The sequence below is a fragment of the Lycorma delicatula genome, chromosome 9, assembly GCF_047948215.1.
Source record: "Lycorma delicatula isolate Av1 chromosome 9, ASM4794821v1, whole genome shotgun sequence".
NCBI lineage: Eukaryota > Metazoa > Arthropoda > Insecta > Hemiptera > Fulgoridae > Lycorma > Lycorma delicatula.
Window position 1 is genome coordinate 18794695 of NC_134463.1, and position 20737 is coordinate 18815431.

Consider the following 20737-nt stretch of genomic DNA (forward strand, 5'->3'; position numbering starts at 1 on the left):
CTGGAACTGTGGAGTGCATAGTTTCTTATAAAGATTTTTGTATCGTTTTCATAAACTGGAGAATGGCTACTCATATTAAGCTTAAGGATTATATATTGTACAAGTATAAAGAAAAAATTAAAGAAAAAAGGACTCATTATATTAAATGTTATTGACAATATCAAGTGGAAATAGGAAGTGCTGCAGTTCCACAATGCCTAGACACAAGCCGCCGGTAAGTAGTAAGTGCATTTATAGTACAACAACTACAGAGTTCTGGATAAAATATTAAACTCATTCATTATCATCTAGGAATTTCAGAATACCTGGGAAATCACAGGAAATATAATCCTGGGGAGTTTCATTGCATATTATTGGCATATAATGGTGACAAATGACAAAGAATTAGTTAGTATTAATTGGATTCTGTTTTTCTTTTTAAATAGTAATGTAAATCATACTGTACACCATAACATTATATTATAATCATATTACATATAGTGCAACAAATTGATGTATGAATCTTAGTTTAAAATTTTAGATGAATAGCCAGTTTTATTGAATACCCCTAGGCATTTCATATGTCCAAAAATATTCCATGCAGAAGTATATAAATAATACTACTTAGGTTTGTATTATATTTATTATTATTTACATTTTTCTAATGATATCAAAATCTTGATAAAGGTTGGCAAAATCATTAATATAGATCTATATTATATAGATATATAATCCTAAAAAAATTGTAAAATATATTAAATTTAATTGTGTAATCTAATTTAACATTTATTTTTATAATTTGATAATTGGAAACATTTTTAAAAACAATGTAAGACAACACTTTCTGAAAGTATTAAATTTACTTGTATATTTTTATTCACAGTAAAAATTGTTTAATTCGTCAAATTATTTAATAATTTCTTTAGTTAGATAAGTCAGGATTTTTTTATATCTTTATAATTTAAGTTTCTTATTCACCTAGCAAATAAACAGTTAGTAGTAGCAGCAATGTAATCATTTAAAAATGTAAAATATGATGTGTAAAAAGTCAGATTAGTGTCCTTGCTATTTTAGAACTGAATTAAGATTTAATATATATGTCAGTCCTAAGAGTAGATGAGACAATAAATCTCATCGTTTCATTTTGAAAATCAACAACTGATTTTGAAACAGGATTCTATACATTAATTTTGTTTTAAAATCTATTTTTTTTTTTTTTTTTATGCATGGGCTGGCTTGAAACAGAAGATAGTCACTTACTTACTCTATTCTTTATAGTGATGGATGAGCTTGACAAGAAAATATGCTAAAACAACTGAAAAAAAAGCTGAAGGAATCTTTCTTTCTAAATGATATTTTGATAATTGAAAAAAAAAGCAAAAATAGTTACAAGAATGGAATACAGAGATTTAGAAGAGTGGAATGAAGGTATATAAAAAGAAAAAAATCAAGACAACAGTTCTGACTGCAAGTATAAAAACAGAAAAAGACACAATAAAGTTAAGAGAGATGAAGTGAATGTAGGTAACAGTTTTGTATATTTAGGGAGTGAAGTGGAAGAAAATAGAAAACTGCATCTGGAAGTTAACAGGCAAATCTGACGAAGCAGTAGATTTCTCCATGTTGTGAGGAGCTCACTGAGAAATGATGTTCTAAAGAAACAAGGAGGTACAGTACAAATCATGTTACGTGCTGACTTTGACTTACAGTGCAGGTATATAGATGGCTGCAGATAAGAAAATCATTTCATGCTGCAGGAACAGAGAATCAAATTGAAAAAATTGAATGAGAAAAACAAAGATCATTTTGGATATAAAGAGGATGGAGAACACAAAGGAATAGCTAAGAATTAGTCAAACTAGGAAAGGAAATATGCCCAAGAGGAAGACCACATTAGAGTTGATCAATAAAGTGGAATAGGATAAGGGAAGAAAATGAGAGACATCTGTAGATTACTTCAGGAAGCGTTACTGAAACCAGAAGGAGTTAAAGAAACCAGTGAGTGTTTCTTAAGAGCCCTATCCAATAAATATTTGTTAAGAATGATATTAACATTATGTTATCTTTTAAAATTAAAAATTCCATTAATTACTAATTACTTATTATATTATTATTATTATTATATAATTATATTATTATTAATTACTAATTAAATATTAATATTTATTACATTCAAAAAATTGTTTATAACTACTATTCATTTTTACAGATTAGGAGGGCCTCCACAACATCCACTCTTGAGTTTAGCACACACTCCACCCCCAACTCCTCCACAAGTGTGTCCAGAAGTACCACTTGGGCCATGCATTAACTCAAAATATCGTACAATCGATGGATCGTGCAATAATCTTAAAAATCCAAGATGGGGTACACCAAATACAAGATATGCAAGACTATTAGCTCCTAAGTATTCAGATGGTAAGTTAGTGTAGTCCATTATTATTTTTTTCTTTATTGTTTTCTTCATTCATTAATTTTTAAAATAACTATTTTACAACAAATGAAATGTTATTAGTAAAACTTTTTACCAATTAAAACAAAAGTAAGTGTTTAAATAAGTCATGTATATAAAAAATTATTACTTATTTAAACCTAAAAATTTACAGTCACGTAAAGAAACTTCTAAAGATTTACATGAGAAATAAAGAACTACAATAACAGGTGATCAAAAAGGGTATTGGCACTCTGTTTGATTATTTACTGCGATATGCAACAACAGCGGCAGTTGTGGTGGGAGTTGAATAATAAAGTGGTACAAGAAATTTTAGATGCAACGGAGCCATTTACCGGAGAGCAATGCACTTTTTGCATATGGGCATTTTACCAAAACAATAATTTTAGCATGACAGCACGCCATCAGTATCACCCATATTACCAGTTGCGAGACATTAGCTGATCACCTAGCTCTGATGTTATTAGAAAATGGATCTGAATCTTTGAAGTGGTTCTTCCACTGCATAGCCCCAAGGGTGTCGTACAGGCTGCTATGTCTTCTAATGGCATCATCAGATATACCATTTTGAGGATCAAAATGAATAAGCACTTACCATTAATACCCAGAGATATTGTGCAATGTTGCGAGATTTTCTTGCACCATCTCTACAACAGTTTGAAGGCTTTAATTTAGAAACTTGGTTTCAGCAAGCTGGTGCCACATACCACATATCAAATCAGGCAATCGAAGCTGTTCAGCATTTATTTCCCAATAAAGAGATTTTAAGAAGAGGCAATATTAACTGGCTCCCTAGGAGTCCCGACTTATCGCCTCTTGATTTTCCTGTGGGATTATCTTAAAAGTAAGGTCTATAGGAATAATCCAGCTAATATAAAGCAATTAAAGGCAAACATTCAGATGCAAATAAGATTGATCTCAAGGGAAATGTGTGGACGCATTACCAATAATCTTCGTTGACAATATTGCTTTTGACTCATAAATTTCCATTGTCTGTACATTACTTTTACATAAATAAATGATCACAGAAATTTTCGATTTTTTATTTATACATAAATCACAGTGCCCAATACCCTTATTGGTCACCTATAAAAATAATAAAATAAATATTTTTTTTTAAATATGTAATTTCTAAAGAATTTGAGCTGCCTTGCAATGTTTATGATTAATAAAGGATAAACTTATAAAGGTGTTTATAAGCTTACCAGGAATTGCAGCCAAAACCAGTAGTTTGACCAAAATAAAAACTAAGATTTGTTAAAACAAGAAGCACACAAAATAAAAAGTAATAAAAAATACTAATTAAACCACTTTGTTTAACCACTTCAAAATTATTTTGTAGCGAATATGATAAATATTAAATGTTAATGGTGATAATGATAAAATGCCGTAAAATTTGAAAACCGTAATATTTCATCCAACCAAGAAAATCATTGTTAAATTAATCACAATAACTAATGAATAGTATACCAAATACATTACTTAAAAAGTCTTTTGTACCTCACATCAATAAATTTAAAACAATAATAATGTTACTAATTTTGAAATATTTTATAATTACAGGAGTCCATGCACCACCTGTCTCAGTTACTGGACATAAATTACCAGGTTCAAGATTAGTTAGTATTGTTTTGTTCCCTGATGTACCAATTCCTGATCCAGTATGGACACTGAACTCTATGCAATGGGGTCAAATAATAACACACGACATGTCAATGGCTATGGGTACAACTCAAGCAAGTAAGTATATTTTTAATACACTAATCCTTATTTAAAAAATATTATTCCTTAAGAATTACGAGTAACTGAAATACTTCTATAAATTTATTAAATTTAATTTAATTTAATACTTTCTATAAATTAAAAATTTTTCTATAATTTTATAAATTTATTTAAAACTGATTTAAAAAACAAATTAAATAAAAATATGTCTTTAACAACCCTCTTGAAACTATTGTGTAACTTTCATGAATTTTATTGGAGAATATGTCATTAATGGTATTTATCTTGCATCAGTTATCAGACCTGTTTTGTATGTGACCAATTTATTACTAAATTTAATGTGTGTTTATTTAACTAATACATTTTTGTCAAATTTGTAATTAAATTTCATATTGTTCAACAATGCTGATTTCAGAACTTTTAAAATTACTTTACTCAAAATAACTGACTGTTCGTATTTTTTGAAAATCCACATTTTTTAAGAAATATTAAAACTAAGCAATTGAAAAGCTAATAACATTCATGCAAATACTCCTCCTAAAAGCAACTGCCTATGTTCAAAGTTCTGCAGAACTGGTTTGCTAAATATAGCTTCTTCTTTTTCCTGTTTAGCCTCTGGGAATTACCATTCAGGTATTACTTCAGAGGATGAATGAGGATGATATGTATGAGTGTAAATGAAGTCTTGTACAGTCTCAGTTCGACCATTCCTGAAATGTGAGGTTAATTGAAACCCAACCACCAAAGAACACCGGTATCCACGATCTAGAATTCAAATCCATATAAAAGTAACTGCCTTTAGTAGGACTTATATTATAGCGCTTATATTATAGTTATATTATAGCGCTGTAACTCTCAACTTCCAAATCAGCTGATTTGGGAAGATGCGTTCACCACTAGACCAACTCGGTGGGTCTTACTAAATATAGATGGAACTCTTAAACTTCAAATGTATAGATGAAATGTACTTCACATGTAATAGAGATGAAGTTCCAGTTCTTTATTTTTTTTTATATAGATTCAGATCAGTCTCTTTACGATATTACATTTACCAATTATGTCTACCTAATTTACCCTTCACATCACCCAAATCATTTAGGAAAAACTGATGTAGAGGTGTATACAGGAAATGCAAATACTGAAACAATATAAATGTTCCTTTGATCAATTTTCAAGGATTTTATTGCATTTCTCTTAAATAAATTCACACATTTCTGGATTGCTAATAATCATTAGAATTCACTACTAAATAAAGCTAACTAAAATTTATGTCGTTACATTCAGTAATGATTGTCTTTTTACAACCTTCAGTGTTTCATCTAAAACTTTAATCATTACATCAGCAAGTGTGAAACAGAATCTGAAACAACATTCCAATCCTCTATGAATACACAATCCAAAAAGATTTTATCAACTTATTTATTTAAGTAAAAGCATGATGCCTGTTACATCGTATAACCAAACTCAAAACTGGTCCTTTTATCTCAGATAATAAATTTCTCCTGCCAATAGTGACTCCATTCCTTCATAATTTTAGATAACCTGTCCAGGTTCATACTTACAACACGATCCTGACATTTTCTTTAATGCTTTCTAACTCTGTCATTAATACAGTTCTTCTTGAATGTCAATATTATTCTGCCTTCAGTTTACAGAAGTGCAATGTATAACCAACCTATAAAATTTCATCTTCCTACAAGCATAAAAATCAGTCGAATGTCACTCCCAGATGAGCACCCAGGAACTGACATAATCTTACACAATTTCCTGTTAATTATTTAGTTACAAAAATTTTTAAATAGTACCATTTGTTCTATTAAATGTATCACATTTATTATAAACATCTAATTTTTCGCAAAGTGAGAAATTTTACAATCAGAGAATTAGAAACATCTGACTTGTTCAACAGATTGATTTTCAATCATAATTTCTAATCCATTTAATTCTTTCATTTTAGTTTTGTTCTTAGAAATGTATTCTAAAGTTACATTTTATAAATCAAAAGATTACCTTATACATTTGATATTAAATTGGTCAAATGCAATAAATGCTCTCTTCTCTAAGTGAAAACTGAAATTACCTAACCAACTTCTGTTTTTGTTTTTTTCAAAATGTCATTAAAATATAAATTAAGCAGAAAGGAAATTACAACCCTGTCCAAAACTTTAATTAATTGGCTTTAGTTGGTCTCTAGCTGAACAGATTTTGGATTCTTTTAATTTTTTCTAGTTCCATGTTCCATACCAAATGCTTTAACACAATCAAAAAAAAAAAAAAGCAGGTGAACCCCCTGAAACCTTCCTGAACTCCCTCTGTTTCTCACTAATCTGTTACAAAACTAAGGCATTATATATACTTAATATGTACTAAAACTCAAGTGCTCTTCTATAATAATGGATTCAGCTAATTTCTTTATACTTATTACTTTTTGATAAATTTTATGAGTCACTATGCGGAATTGGTTCTCAAATTTAGAATAACAGTCTTTTTAAAAATGGGAATGCAATTAACATGCCTCTGGGCAGCCTTAGTTTGGTTATTACCCAATCTGACTGAATAATCCATTATATATTCAAGAATCTCTAAAACCTTCCATAGAATTAAGATGAATATTTTATAACATAATTTTTTTTAAATATTTGTTAGTGTTTAATAATAATTAGCTAAAGAGCAAATCTGGTAATTATATTAAAAAATTTCAGTTAAAACTGTCAACTTCTTTATAAAATTAACAAAAATTCTCTTCACTAAACATGATTACTTTTTTTAACTCATCTATTTTCAAGTCTAAACTAACACCACATTATTTTGTTATAATACATTAAACAAAATTATCATCATGATTAGAAACAAACAACACAGAAAATAAAACAATTTTTAAAAAAATTTTCTAAACAAGAAAAAATTAAATATTTCATACCATTAATTTTTTAATAATGATCTTCATCATATTTTTATTTTTTCAGAGGCTCACTCGATTCAATGCTGCAGTCCAGATGGTAGATTACAAATTCCTCCAGAATATGCCAATTCTTACTGTTTCCCAATTCTTATCCCTGAAGATGATCCAGTATACTCTAAATTCAACCAAATGTGCATGAACTTTGTAAGAAGTACAACCGACTTAGACGCTGGTTGTTCAACTGGAATTCATCCAGCAGAACAGGTAATCAATTTTTTAATAGTTATACAATTTTCTGGAAAAAGACATCACTAACAGTCTTTAACTAGGTTTACATTTGTGTGAATCTGTGCTCAAATGAAAACCAAAGAATGTACTAAAAATAAATAATAACAGATCTACTTGATAAATCACAATTACTTGAATAGATTAATTCAACTTAAATTTTGTTGGTTTAATTAAAACTTCTAGGCACATTAATATGAATAAGGATTACTGTTATTATAAAATACAAAAAAAATCCTCCTTTTGTTAGTAATAATATTTTTGGATATGAAGGATAAAATATACAACATTCTCATACACATTTCAGTGTTTCTTAAATTTATAAACATCTACCCAGATGTGCATAGAAATGAAAAGTAATCATTAAAAAAACAAAAATGATGGAAAAAAAATTAAAATTATCTCAAATTAGGATTAAAAATTTGTTAGATCCAGTTTATTTTCAAGCAAAATATAAATGACATGGATTATGTAATATATATAAATGTTATTAAAAGAATAATTATAAATAAACAATTTTTTAAATATTTCACTCCACTGTATCTAATTAAATTCTGTATCACTGCAACAAGATATAGTTACAGAAAGTGTGAAGAACATTTGCATTTAGTTAATAATTTTTTAATTTTTTTTTTTTCGATGAGTCAGAGGAATCCAACTTATGGGCAAAGTGTCGGGCTTGCTAACAGGTTCTACAAGATGTTATTAAGAGTGTGTATATGTGCCTGCACCCTACCAAATAAACCTCCTATCGCACCGATCCTCCCCCCTGGGGCCACCCCTGTAAATAAGCATTACTCAGCCCCAGAGGGGTGCCTTTGAGCTCAAGGGATCAGGAGTCCCCCTGCATCATCACCAATGCCCATCCTTGCAAGTGTGGGCAAACAGCGGCTCTACAGGGGGCCGTCCATCCCTCCTCACTCTCCGGTCCTTTTCTTCAACTCTGTCCTACGATAAGGTCTTATCTTAGACTCTCTCATTAGGTCTTCTTGCCTGCCAAGCTACCTCTTCGACTGTTTATCTATCCTCAGGTCCTGCATTCCTCTTCTTTAATCCTCAGGATTTCTCTGACCTTCATCGTGACCAACTTCCATTCATGCTGTCCCCACAGCATGAACTTCACAATATTTGCCAGGGTCAACCATTCCAGGGTAGCTTTTCTCCTGGTTTCATCCCATCTGCAACAGTCAAAGATGGTATGAACTGGGTTATCTTCTGAGGTGCAATATATACACTCCAGACTTTCAACTATGAAATCTAAACAAATAGGAGGCAAAATTGCTGTGGACCAAGAGGAACTGGGCAAGATAGTAGTCCACTTCGCCATGATTCTGCCGGACCAGTGGCTCCACCTCCAAAATGAGCCTCCTTGTCCAGGCCGACAGGAGTGGGGGAGCCCATCCCACCTGGCCTGCCACTTTTCAATGGCTAACCATAATGCTTCCTGTTTGGATGTTCCCTCGTACTTTTTCAGTTGGGTAACTTTGAGTTCAATTGACATAAATCTGGCGATAACACCGATTGCTCTACCAGAAACTGTGCGGTAAGCAGAAACTACTTCTATGGTGGTCCGGCTCAACAAGAATGTTAGTTTGTTTCTGTTTCTCATAATGAAGGGCATCATGCCACATATGACAATACAGAGAGTACTACAGAGAAGATGATTTGAATGATCTTAGGCCTAGGGCCCTGTCTTGTTCTGATAACCTTGAGTAAATCACTCATGACTCTCTCGGTTTTCTTAATACCTTCATTTAAGTGGGCAGTGAATTATCTACTTCTCTTGAGGTACATGCCGAGGAACTTAACGCACCTCGACATGATGACTCTGACTCCATTAATTACAATTTCTATGTCCCAGAGCTTCCTGCAAGAGTATTTTATAATCTTGACCAGGACCCATCCTATCATCATGAATTTTTAAACATCTTTAAACATCAATAAAAATTTTTGATGTTGAGCTGACCAGTTGGATGCTTCCACGTCACACAATTCTGGCAACAGTTGAGATAACACTTTTAGGAAACTTGTAATTATTTTTGGGTAGCTCTTTAATTTTTTGGACAGAAAATTTTTGGTTAGCATATATTTAAACTAGGCGATGTAGAAATGTTGATTTGTTATGTGCTGCGCCATTAAGAATAAAAATTTCCTGATTTTCAGAGATATGCAAGATGAGCACCATTGCCTAGAAAGCACCTTGAGCTATCTTCTGGTCAGATTGTTGCCTTCTAGAATGGGTTATCCTTTCAACAAAATTATCTTTCATTGAAAATAAAAAACAGTTTTTAGAAAGTAAAATCTGTCTCTAAACATTCAGTTGTATTTTGTAAAAACTCAAAACAATCTCTATACTAAAAACTTTTACATACTCTGATAAATGATATAAATATATCATTTATATATTAAAAATGAAAACTTTTATATACTCTCATTCATAATGATAAAAATGCAGTGGGGTTGTTTGAATAAAATTTGCCAACTGTTCAACTGTTTAGTCTATCCAACTGTTTAGGTTCTAAAAACTAAAAAACAATTTCTGAAACAACTGAATTTTTTCTGAAATAACTTATCTAAACTCAGGTATGTGTAAACTGACTGAAATTATAGAATAAAATTGTTTTACAATCATATGGTGATTTAAATTTGGTTCGTTTTTATTATTTGGTTTTTTTATTTATTTTGAGTATGGTTTTTTTTATTTTAATACCTGATTTTATTTGTGTTAAAACATATAAATGAGTTAAAACATATAAATGAGTTAAAACATATATTATGAGTTAAAACATCACACACTAAAAAAAAAAAAAAAAATTAATAAAAATTAATTTTTTTTTCAGCTTGTAACTGTAACACATTACATGGATGCTTCACTGGTTTATGGATCAAATGCTGAATTAGCAGCACGATTAAGAGAAGGAGTCGGTGGTAGATTAATAGTCGAATTTAAGGATGGTCGTCCATTCCCACCCCCAGCACAGAACAAAACTGCTACTTGTGATATTCAGTCGGACGACGAACCATGTTATCAATTCGGTGAGTATTTTAATTCTGTTCTATTACTTTGTAAACTTTTTTTTCATAAATAAGTGGTGTTATTTATTGATAAGAAATAAAACAAGTCTGAGAGCCTAGCAAAGCAAATTAAACTTAAAAAATACAATACAATCAAATTTGAGAGTAGAATAAAATACTTGTGAAAAAATACTTCTACATACACGGGTGAGATATATAGCATACTACAAACAATAAAATTTATACATCAAAATACACATTATGGACTTAGTTTTTCGTCTTTTTCTTCCTTATTTTTAATTTTTCTTTCATTTTAATTATTATTCTTTAATTGAAATTTGTTTTATGCTCTTAATAATCTTATTTTATTTGCTTTTCGTATTGTAAAAATTAGCAATCTATTTGATAGGCCTTTAGATATAGTATACCTAAGATTCCATTAACTATCACTGACTAACAATTACATTTTGAGGTAATTAAAAGTAACGCTATATTTTAACTAATTTTTGGACATGTAACTAATTGTTACTAATGTAATTCTACATAGTAGAAAATAAAAAACTCACTTTTCTATGTATTTCAGTGTAAATAGCCTTGATAGGCCTTTAGATATAGTATACCTAAGATTCCATTAACTATCACTGACTAACAATTACATTTTGAGGTAATTAAAAGTAACGCTATATTTTAACTAATTTTTGGACATGTAACTAATTGTTACTAATGTAATTCTACATAGTAGAAAATAAAAAACTCACTTTTCTATGTATTTCAGTGTAAATAGCCAGTACCTGATTCCTTAAAACAAACCAAATGCAAAGAAAAAGCCAAAGAGTAAATAATATTTGTAAAAACAGTAGTAAATATTGTCACCAAAAATTTTGGCACCTCCACCAAAATCTATCATGAACTCCCCAAATTACATGACAGTGTCTGAAATTAAATGCACAAAAATACTGGGCCAGAAACTCCAAATTACCCAAAGGTAAGTGAAGATTGGCGTCTGACACCAAAATCTGTCACCGTCGGATTTCTGCTCTGCAACAGGCAAATAAATTTGCTCCAGGAGCAACCTACAAAAATTTGACTTCTTCCTTTGGTTATGCCTGGGAACGATGTAAATGTTAGCTTCTTCTTCGCAGAGGTTTGTACACAGACTGTGCATTCTCCTGGGATCGGGTGCTTTCCTCCTATTACTGCTTCCTAACACTCAGGGTGCCTGAAAATGGGAATGTAAAAATTTTGGAGGTCAGTTTTAAGGGGGTATAATTCATGTGGGATTTAGGGCAAATAAGGGGATATGACCCATACTCATTTCAGGCCGTCAGGAATTGCTGGTAGGGTTAAATGGTTTTCTACACTAAACCAAATCGAGAATATTTTTATTTCTCGGGGTCAGGAAATAAATGGATTATTAAAAACAGAGGATGAATTATATAAAAAAATTGTATGCGTGTTGTAGTCAATTCAAGGACATAATGCAATGCTATATTGTATGCCTTTTATAATTAAGAAGTAGAAACAAGACCAGACGGTTAGTATTCATATGAGAGAAAACTTTACTAAGGGTGATGAACCTGTCTATAACTATGCAACACAATGAAATATATAATATAAAAAAGAACTTTTTCTCTTAGTCTGAGGTCTAACTTCAGGTATGAAAGAAATGTTATTTAACATACTATCGTAACAAATAACTTTTAATAAAGATTAATAAGGCCTAATTCAGTTGTGAGATAATGAAATGGTTCAAAGCTTCTCTTATATTCGGGTTAGTGAAACTGACCTAACTGAATGTTTGATTAACTTTCCGTAAATATTAGTGAAGTGCCATGATGTGAAAATGAAAGAAACTGCGAATTACTTATATGAAAAAAGAAAATTCCCTATTCTCCTGTGCAGTGCTAAGAGTGGAAATTAATAAAATGAAAATTAAAAAAAAATGCTCTAAAATTTGGATATCTATCTTAAATTACTGTACCATTGCTAATTGATCCTTATTGATTCAGTACCTGTAATTGAATAAAATACAACTCATTTCTACAATATTAAATAGTTATTTAACTCAAAAGAGCGTAAAAGCATGATTTAAATGAAAAACTCTGATTATAATAATAATCAAATACCATTTACTGACAAACTTATACTCTGCAATATCAATTAAAAAAACAATTTCCCAAGACAAATGTAGATTAAAAAAAATTAAGTTAAGTACATTGAAAAATTTTTCTTAAATTAAACATGATAATTCCTGAAAATTAAAAGATGATTACTGTATCCCAACTTTGTTGTTTTTTCCGTAATTTCATTAGTTTCAAACTTCAACTATTTCTTATGAATAATAATGAATTACACTTGACTAAAACTCTCGTGCAACGTTGAAGTAAAAAAAGCATAAAATAGAATTTAACTCTCTTTTTTTTAATTTTGTTATCTAAACTCAAATTGCACAAAAGGAAAAGAAAAAAAATTAAAAATAAATTTTTAGTTATACAGTGAATAGTTTGCAATTTTTTTTTTAATTATCAATGTAATTTATATCTACTTAAGTTTCACAAAATAACCATCTTATATTAGGCTATCATCTGTGGATACATTAAATTATTTCATTTTTCTTAAACTTGTCAAAATACAAGTACATTTCAACTGATCTGAAACAAATTATTAAATGGACTTGCAACTTATTTCAAAACAAATTCTAAGTTAAATATAAGTTTAAGTACCAAATAATTTTGTAAGACTCAAAACTGAATATAAATAAAAACATTCCTTATGAGGGTATGCTACAAAATGTTAAAGAAATAAAAATTTTCTTTCAGATTACATTGTGAAAATAACCTTACTCTAATGCTCTAAACTTACTTTCTAATTATTTACAAAGATAAAAATTTATAATAACTTTAATTCTTATTCAGTGACCGGGTTACTCCGGTCTGTTAGTTGACCACCCTCATCAACAACTTCGAAACAAAAGAGATCTTGAGTTCATTCAAGTACTCCATAACAAAAACAAATTTTCATGAAATGGTACTGCCTATCCAATGAATGATGATAACCCATTCTTACTTCTAATTGGTCAAACCAACGACGTCAGATCGGATGATCTGGTTGGATCAACCTGGCAGGGGAAGAATAGCTGAAGAGGCAAGTCATTTCTATTTTTATCAGCCAGAGAAGAACGAAAACTATAAAACATAAGCAGAAATGACAAATAAAATAATAATTATTAATAATTGAAAATTATTAATAACAGGAAATGAATTTAAAATATTAAATAAATGAGAAAAACCTTCCTCTTTTATTAATATTGTTTATGGCTTTAATAAAATAATTTTTTTTTTAAACAAGAATTTTTCTATTAAAAATTTTATTACGAAAACAAGGTTTTTTCCAATTATTATTCCAAAATATGACCCAAAATATTAAGATTGTGGTGGACCTTGTCACGCTACAATATAAAAAAAAAAAACAATTGATAAAAATCATTCCACTCCTATAACTGAATATTCTTCCATGTAAATAGTATCTTTTAATGGTCTGGAAAACAAGGCATTAATTTCAATAAGTTAAATATTCTTTTAATTAAAATTCCATTAATTTGACTTGATCATACTGATGATGCTAATATTAATCAGACATCAATACTACAAATAATTTACAAAACTTATTTCATATAATTAAAGAAGAAAATAAATAGTTAATATAAAATGATATTTAATATATTTATTTTATTACAGGTGATGTTCGAGCTAACCAAAATCCTCAGTTGACAGTTCTTCAAATTACTTTACTGAGAGAACATAACAGAATAGCTACTGCACTTGAACATCTCAATCCACACTGGGATGATGAAACACTTTATCAAGAAGCAAGACGTATTCTTATTGCTGAATATCAACACATCAATTACTATGAATGGTTACCAATCTTTATAGGTAATAAAATTAAATGTTCTGTTTATATTTATACCATAGAAGGAATAGAAGACTAGGCTTCACCCAATAGATATCTCAGCCAGTAACTTGGCTGTCCCACAGATAGAGTAGTCAACCTACTGAGAATAAATAAAGTGACTTTGCTACCACTACTAGGAGGTTGTGCATCGATTCCACTTCATATGGGGCCAAATCGGCAGTTAACAGAACTCCTACTTAAACTATCCTAGTAAGAAAGGATAAAGCATAAGGAAAAAAGAAAAATAGAGAAACAGGTTATGATCAATCTACAAAGAGGTTACTTCTCATCAGTGTAATACCTTGCTTGACCAAACTGTACCACTAGTATTGTTACTGCTGCTATTATACTCATAAGTTATTGTAAAAAAGCCATAACATTGTTAGTCCACAATCAGTGAAATCAAATTTCTTCCTCAATATTCTTTTTAATCCATAAAGGTTATAAACTCAAGATAGTTGATCTGGTTGCAATTAAAGCTAGCTGTAATTAATTGAACTCCATTAAAGAACAATCAAGAATACCACCAAAAAATAATGGTACTGTAGAACTCAAATCCATAGAAGAGTTACTTAGATCCAAATCCACGTTATTATATTTGTCAAATGCAATGGATCAACATTAAGTAATGCCAAAAAGAAAGCTCATTATTAAGGAGAAATATAGACTATTAAATATAATATCTTCATAGGAATTTTTCCTAACTAGCTTTTAAACGTTGTACATGTACAAATTCACCAAAATTATCCTCCCACTAGATAGATACTACATTATTTTTTCACTAACCCACTGGATCAACCATTAAAATATAAAACTTTTCAGTCTAGACAGCTAATGTTAATGTTTGTGTGTGTGTGTGTGTGTGTGTGTGTGTGTGTGTGTGTGTGTGTGTTTTTGTTTGTTTGTTTGTTTGCATTTGATGTTTGCCTCTAAATCACCTTATATCTCCAGAACTACTGAACGATTTTCACCAAACTTGGTCAGATTACTTCTATATATGGGGCATTGATGTCATTATATTTTCAACTTAAAAGGTCAAGGAGGTGAGGCTATAGAGCAAGGTCACCCTCAATATCTCGAGATTTTGCCTAATTATGGTTATATTTTTCTAGGCATATCTGCTAACAAATAAAAATAAAAATATTTACAAAAAAATTTTTACAAAATTGCACCCTCATCACAGAAAATGATCTAAACTCAGTAGTTTAGAACATTTTTTGCAAGTAAAGTATGGATGTCACAATGTAGCAGTCTATATTGTGATGTCACAGGTGAGTGCTAGAATTAAATAAATGAATAATGTTTAAACTGTAAAAAAGTAACTTGGTTGACTCAGTACCTGGTGTGTTAAGCCTTGTGGCTACACCAGTCTGCCAACTGTACAAGCGAAATTTGTTCTATTTAAGATGTGAAATTATATTAGTTTAGTTAGTGCCAACCAACATTGCTAGTACTGCCACACTGCAAATTAAATACAATATGTGCGCTTACTTTAGTTACAATTATTGAATTAAATAAACAAAAAATTATCATTTTATTACATTTAAATAAAATGATAAATATTTTTAATTAAGTTGTGCATGTATATGTATGTTAACCGTGAATCAAACATACACACAGAAAACACACCCACAGTTGTAGGCCTTTTTATCTATTTTACTGAATTTGAACCAAACTTTTTTCCACAGATTGTTGTAAAATTTATTACCAAATTATACTTGCATAAAATTATTTAGTTTTTAATAACTTTCAACAGCAAACGATTGAAAAAGGATATAATTCAAAATAAAAAACCGCACGTAAACTATTCCACAACTTTTAAACAAAACATCTTTCCCGTATTATTTAGACTTTATATATGGTAATAATTGAATAATAAAAGTTTCTACAATTTTTGAGTAGTAATAGTGAATATTCAACTAGCTCAAAAATGTAAACATGAAACATTTTTTAACATAAACTTATAATTTATTTTATAAAAATAAAAAATCTTAACAGCTTCATTATTTTTTTTAGGTACTGATAACATGGTAAAATATGGATTGTTGTACCCAAAAGCTCATGGTTACATAGAAGATTACAAAGAAGAAGTTGACCCAAGCACAATTCAAGGTCATGCTACAGCTGCTTTCAGATATTTCCATTCAGCTATCCAAGGAAAATTACAGTAAGTTTAACTGAAGCAACACAAATATTTTGAAATATAAACTTTGAACTCATAATGTTCTATGGACATTCGTTGATTTTTTCCTAACGACATTAACTGATTAATACATAGCAACAATAAGATTTCATCATAAACTTTAAAAAAAAAAATAGATTATACAACAGTATTTTTTAACAGGCTTCAACAAATGAGAAGGACAATTTGACCAAAGAAATTATTTTCTTCAGTCTTTGATAAGCTTCATTAATCCAAACCTGAACATGTACAATCAGCAACAGTCCTTATCTCCCAAAAAAAGAGATATTAAACAGTAAATAGTGGATTTATTTGACATTTCAATATTTGGATAAAGATAAGAAAAGACTTCCATATATTTTGCATATGACTGCAATTTTAAATAATTCTCAACTAGTAAAATATGCTGGAGCTGTGTAAAGACATCTCTGCTACTACACACTTAATGACAATTGTCTGATATAAAAGTATGCTATTATATTTTTATCTTAATTATCAACAGTGATGGTCTGTAAATATAGACAAAATTTTCCCGGTCAGGCATGACATTTTCACACACATTACAAATCATTCATCTCATCCTCTGAAGTAATACATACTTAACTGTGGACCCGGAGGTTAAACAAAAAAAAAAGACAAAATTTTCCTATTAAGAAACATTAATTGAATATTAACTAATAATCTTATTAAAGTAAAATTGGGTGACTTTTCAAACACTTTACATTATTTATTAAATCACATTGATTTAACACACTCAATTAGGATGGTTTTTGAAACTATATGAGATTTAGATTTAAGGGGGTGAGGGAGAAATCTTATGCACCTAAGACAAGAAGCTACTAATTATTCCTAGCCTACTTCTTTTATCACAGTTTTATGACCTTAGGACCCTAAGACAAGAAGCTACTAATTATTCCTAGCCTACTTCTTTTATCACAGTTTTATGACCTTAGCAAGACAGGGAATCTTTCCTACCAAATCTTGGCCTGTGGAAGAAAGAGGATGCTCCAAAAAATATATTTTTTACTTTTTAGAGCTTGTTACAACCCAGGAATAACCACTCTCTTTAGGTACTTTTGATTCAGTAAATATACATTTTGGGTCTTCTTAGAAAAAACCCATAATTTTTAAACAATATTTGAATAAATCTTGTTCATTCAGGAAGCTATTCCTCAGATTTTGTCTTAGCTATCAGAGATATAAAAAATAATTTTAAAAAACTGTAAAAATAACAAACTAGTAAAACCTCATTTACAATTCTATTTCAGGAATACTTTTGTACTGTCTTAATATATCTGCTGAGCACAAAAATTCAGTAAGTTATATACAAAATTAAGGGTGCAGTGAGCAAGAATCAGTAAATAAGATGTCTCTGTGTTAGCTATAAGACAAGTGTTTTAATAGTTACCAGAAAGACATTTTATTTATGATGTGTGTTCACTGCATTATAAATTTTTTTATGTTAGTTTTAGATACTTTATATATTCAAGCAAAACTTCACTAAAACAATGCATAAGTGCTCCTGGAATAAAACTGTAAGATAGTTTTACAGATTTAATGGTTATTTAACTGATATTATAATTTAATATATCAGTAACTGGTTGTTTCCTCAAATTTGAGATTTTGTTTTTCTATTGAGAAATCAATAAAGTTTAGTAAACATCTATGTAACGAAAAAGGGTTTACGAATGTTTAGTATGTTGTGTTGATGCTTCAAATTGTGTAATGATCCATAAGTATGTAATATTGGTATAGTGTGTTGTTTTGGTAGCAGTATTATGTAATGTACTATTTAATGTAAAAATCCAACTACCTTAAATATATATTACAGCAGATATATATATATATATATATATATATAATACAGCAAATGCTAGTGGATGTATGAAGTTCCTGAATTATGTCAATAATCCTTATTTTTCCCATAAAATAACAGTGCAAAAATAATTACTGTTACAACAAGCTTCAATTTTTTTTTCATTAGTATTTTTATATTGTTTTCACAATAACACAAATGGTTTCATACAGAACAAGGAAGGAAGGTTTATTTCCACATGCAAATACTAAGAAAAAACAGTCAGATTAGATAGACATCAGTGTTAATTCCACAACTAAGTTTTAACTGACAGAAGAATAGCCATAGCTCAAGAATTAACTTATACATGATTATCAAAAAAACTTTTCTAATTTTTTTGCAGTTTTTATATAAAAATACTATCATCATTCTTCACTGAACATGTTAAACATAACAAAAATTAATTTTATATTAAAATTTAAAAAATTATAGAAAAAATAGAAGAAAATAGATATTTTTCAATAGGTTGAAATAGATAAAATTTAATTAACATAAAGAAATATAGTCAATTTAAATGTAGAATTTAATATTATAATATTTCTTATTTCAGACTGATCAGTGAACACAGGCAGAGTTATGGAGCACTACGTCTTAGTGACTACTTTAATCGTCCAGGTGTAATAGAACAGGGCGATAATTATGATAATTTGGCAAGAGGACTTAATACTCAAAGTCAAGAAACAGTTGATCCATTCTTTACCAGTGAAGTAAGTATAACACTCACAATTTTTTACATATACTACACAAATTTTTTATATCCATCAAACAATGTGTATATACCGGACACATAATAGAATAGAATAGCTATGGCAATGTCCTGCCACAGCTATCTAACAATTTTTTTTAGCATATATTTTAACATGTTAAGTATGTAATAATTCATAAAAAAAATAATAAATGAAATTCATCCAGTAACAGCAATACAAAAAATAAACCCTTAAATTAGATACAAATTCATTATTGTACATATAATATTTTATCTTCTACACTATTTTAAGTGAGACTTAACATATCAGTTCAGATACTCATAGAAGTAAAAGTCATATAATTACCAATTAAATCCATTAACAATTGTTCAGAAACTCTAAAAACCTGATATAATTAGACAAAAATTTCAAACTAAGCCATACCGAAAAGTCATTCCTTAACCAAAAATTCCTAATTTTTTCTTAAAATTGTAAACTTTTTAAATAATAAACCAAGCCAAAATTAATAAATACACGTTTTAAAACTCGCTTCATAATATTTCAGTCTCACTTGCAACCATCTTCAGTGAATGATGCTCCTGTTCCCAGACTAACGCAGTTTTTATAACAATCTTTTTAAATAAGTATTTATAGACATTTGCTCTATTTTAAAATATATTTTTTGTAAATATATAAAAACTGCACCACGCTTTTATTTAACTAAATATTTTCATTATTTTTAATTTTAAAATTTAATAACTATTACAATTATTTATTTTTTATTTATTTTTTACTTATTAGATATTTATATAATTTATTTTTTATATTTGTTAATATATTATATTTTTTTGTTTAAAATTCTCAATTTGATTTAATTCTTATTTTTTACCTTTTAGAGGGTTTTTCTAATTTGTTTCCTTTTTTTATCAATGTTAATATTAATATTAGTTAAATAAAAGCTTTTTTAAAAAGTAATTTTTTATATGTAATCAAATATATTTTTGTAATTTTTTTGTTTTTTTGTATTTTTTTAAATTTAGTTACATTATATATATGTATTAAATTCAAAAGAATTTGTTTTAATGTTTCAAGTATATTCTAAAAACATTTAAACCTCTTTGAAAAACAGGTACAGCATCAAAGGATTTTTATATCATAAAAATGGTGAGGATAAATTTAAATATCTCTATTATTTGTGCTTTAAACCAACTGCACACTAATCAAAATTACACTGTAATTTTTATAAACTGTCCAATAAAAATAAATGGTATTCAGTTTTAATTTCTCATTAAGTTCTAGATAAATTTCACTTGGTTCTAAATGTATTTTAAACCCTTAAAACCAAATTCCACTGCTGTAAACAGAAATTGAAGAAATATAGTAAAAAAATAATGAAGGACTTTTTGACAAATAAATAATATCCTACAAAGCAATAAACAAGAACCAACAAAAACAACAATGTCAGTATTTCTAACCCCTCAAACAACAACAGCTATAAAAGAAAAATATAGTAGGTAAAAAGTTTAATTAATAAACTGTCAACAATTCAATAGATGTTTGATTTTTTACTTCAATAAAAACAGCAGCCCATTAATTTTACTTTCTTTAAAAAAATGTATACAAAACTTTAGCACTGTTATCTTAATCTTACCCTTTGTATGACATCCCCCAAATTAAAGTATTTTTATACATGTTTAAATAATTT

At 29.0% G+C, this 20737-nt stretch overlaps 1 protein-coding gene and 1 long non-coding RNA gene across 5 annotated transcripts in view; one reads left to right on the forward strand and one right to left on the reverse strand.

Annotated features, from left to right (window-relative positions):
• The window catches only part of LOC142330151 (peroxidase-like), a 310626-nt gene that overhangs the window by 280644 nt on the left and 9245 nt on the right, over positions 1-20737 (forward strand). For all 3 annotated transcript variants that reach the window (XM_075375255.1, XM_075375254.1, XM_075375253.1), the window contains 7 exons: positions 2189-2397; positions 3995-4171; positions 7120-7319; positions 10181-10376; positions 14093-14290; positions 16326-16476; positions 18897-19053. In XM_075375255.1, the coding sequence (XP_075231370.1) occupies positions 2189-2397; positions 3995-4171; positions 7120-7319; positions 10181-10376; positions 14093-14290; positions 16326-16476; positions 18897-19053 (1288 nt within the window). The remainder of the gene's footprint in view (positions 1-2188; positions 2398-3994; positions 4172-7119; positions 7320-10180; positions 10377-14092; positions 14291-16325; positions 16477-18896; positions 19054-20737) is intronic.
• LOC142330153 (uncharacterized) overlaps positions 1-20737 on the reverse strand; it is a 50280-nt gene that overhangs the window by 9157 nt on the left and 20386 nt on the right. The window contains exon 3 of one of the 2 annotated variants that reach the window (XR_012757704.1): positions 13411-13540. The exons of the other annotated variant lie outside the window; for it this stretch is intronic. This is a non-coding gene — a long non-coding RNA (uncharacterized LOC142330153). Of the gene's footprint in view, positions 1-13410; positions 13541-20737 lie in introns of those variants that run through there. 2 annotated transcript variants of the gene reach the window in all.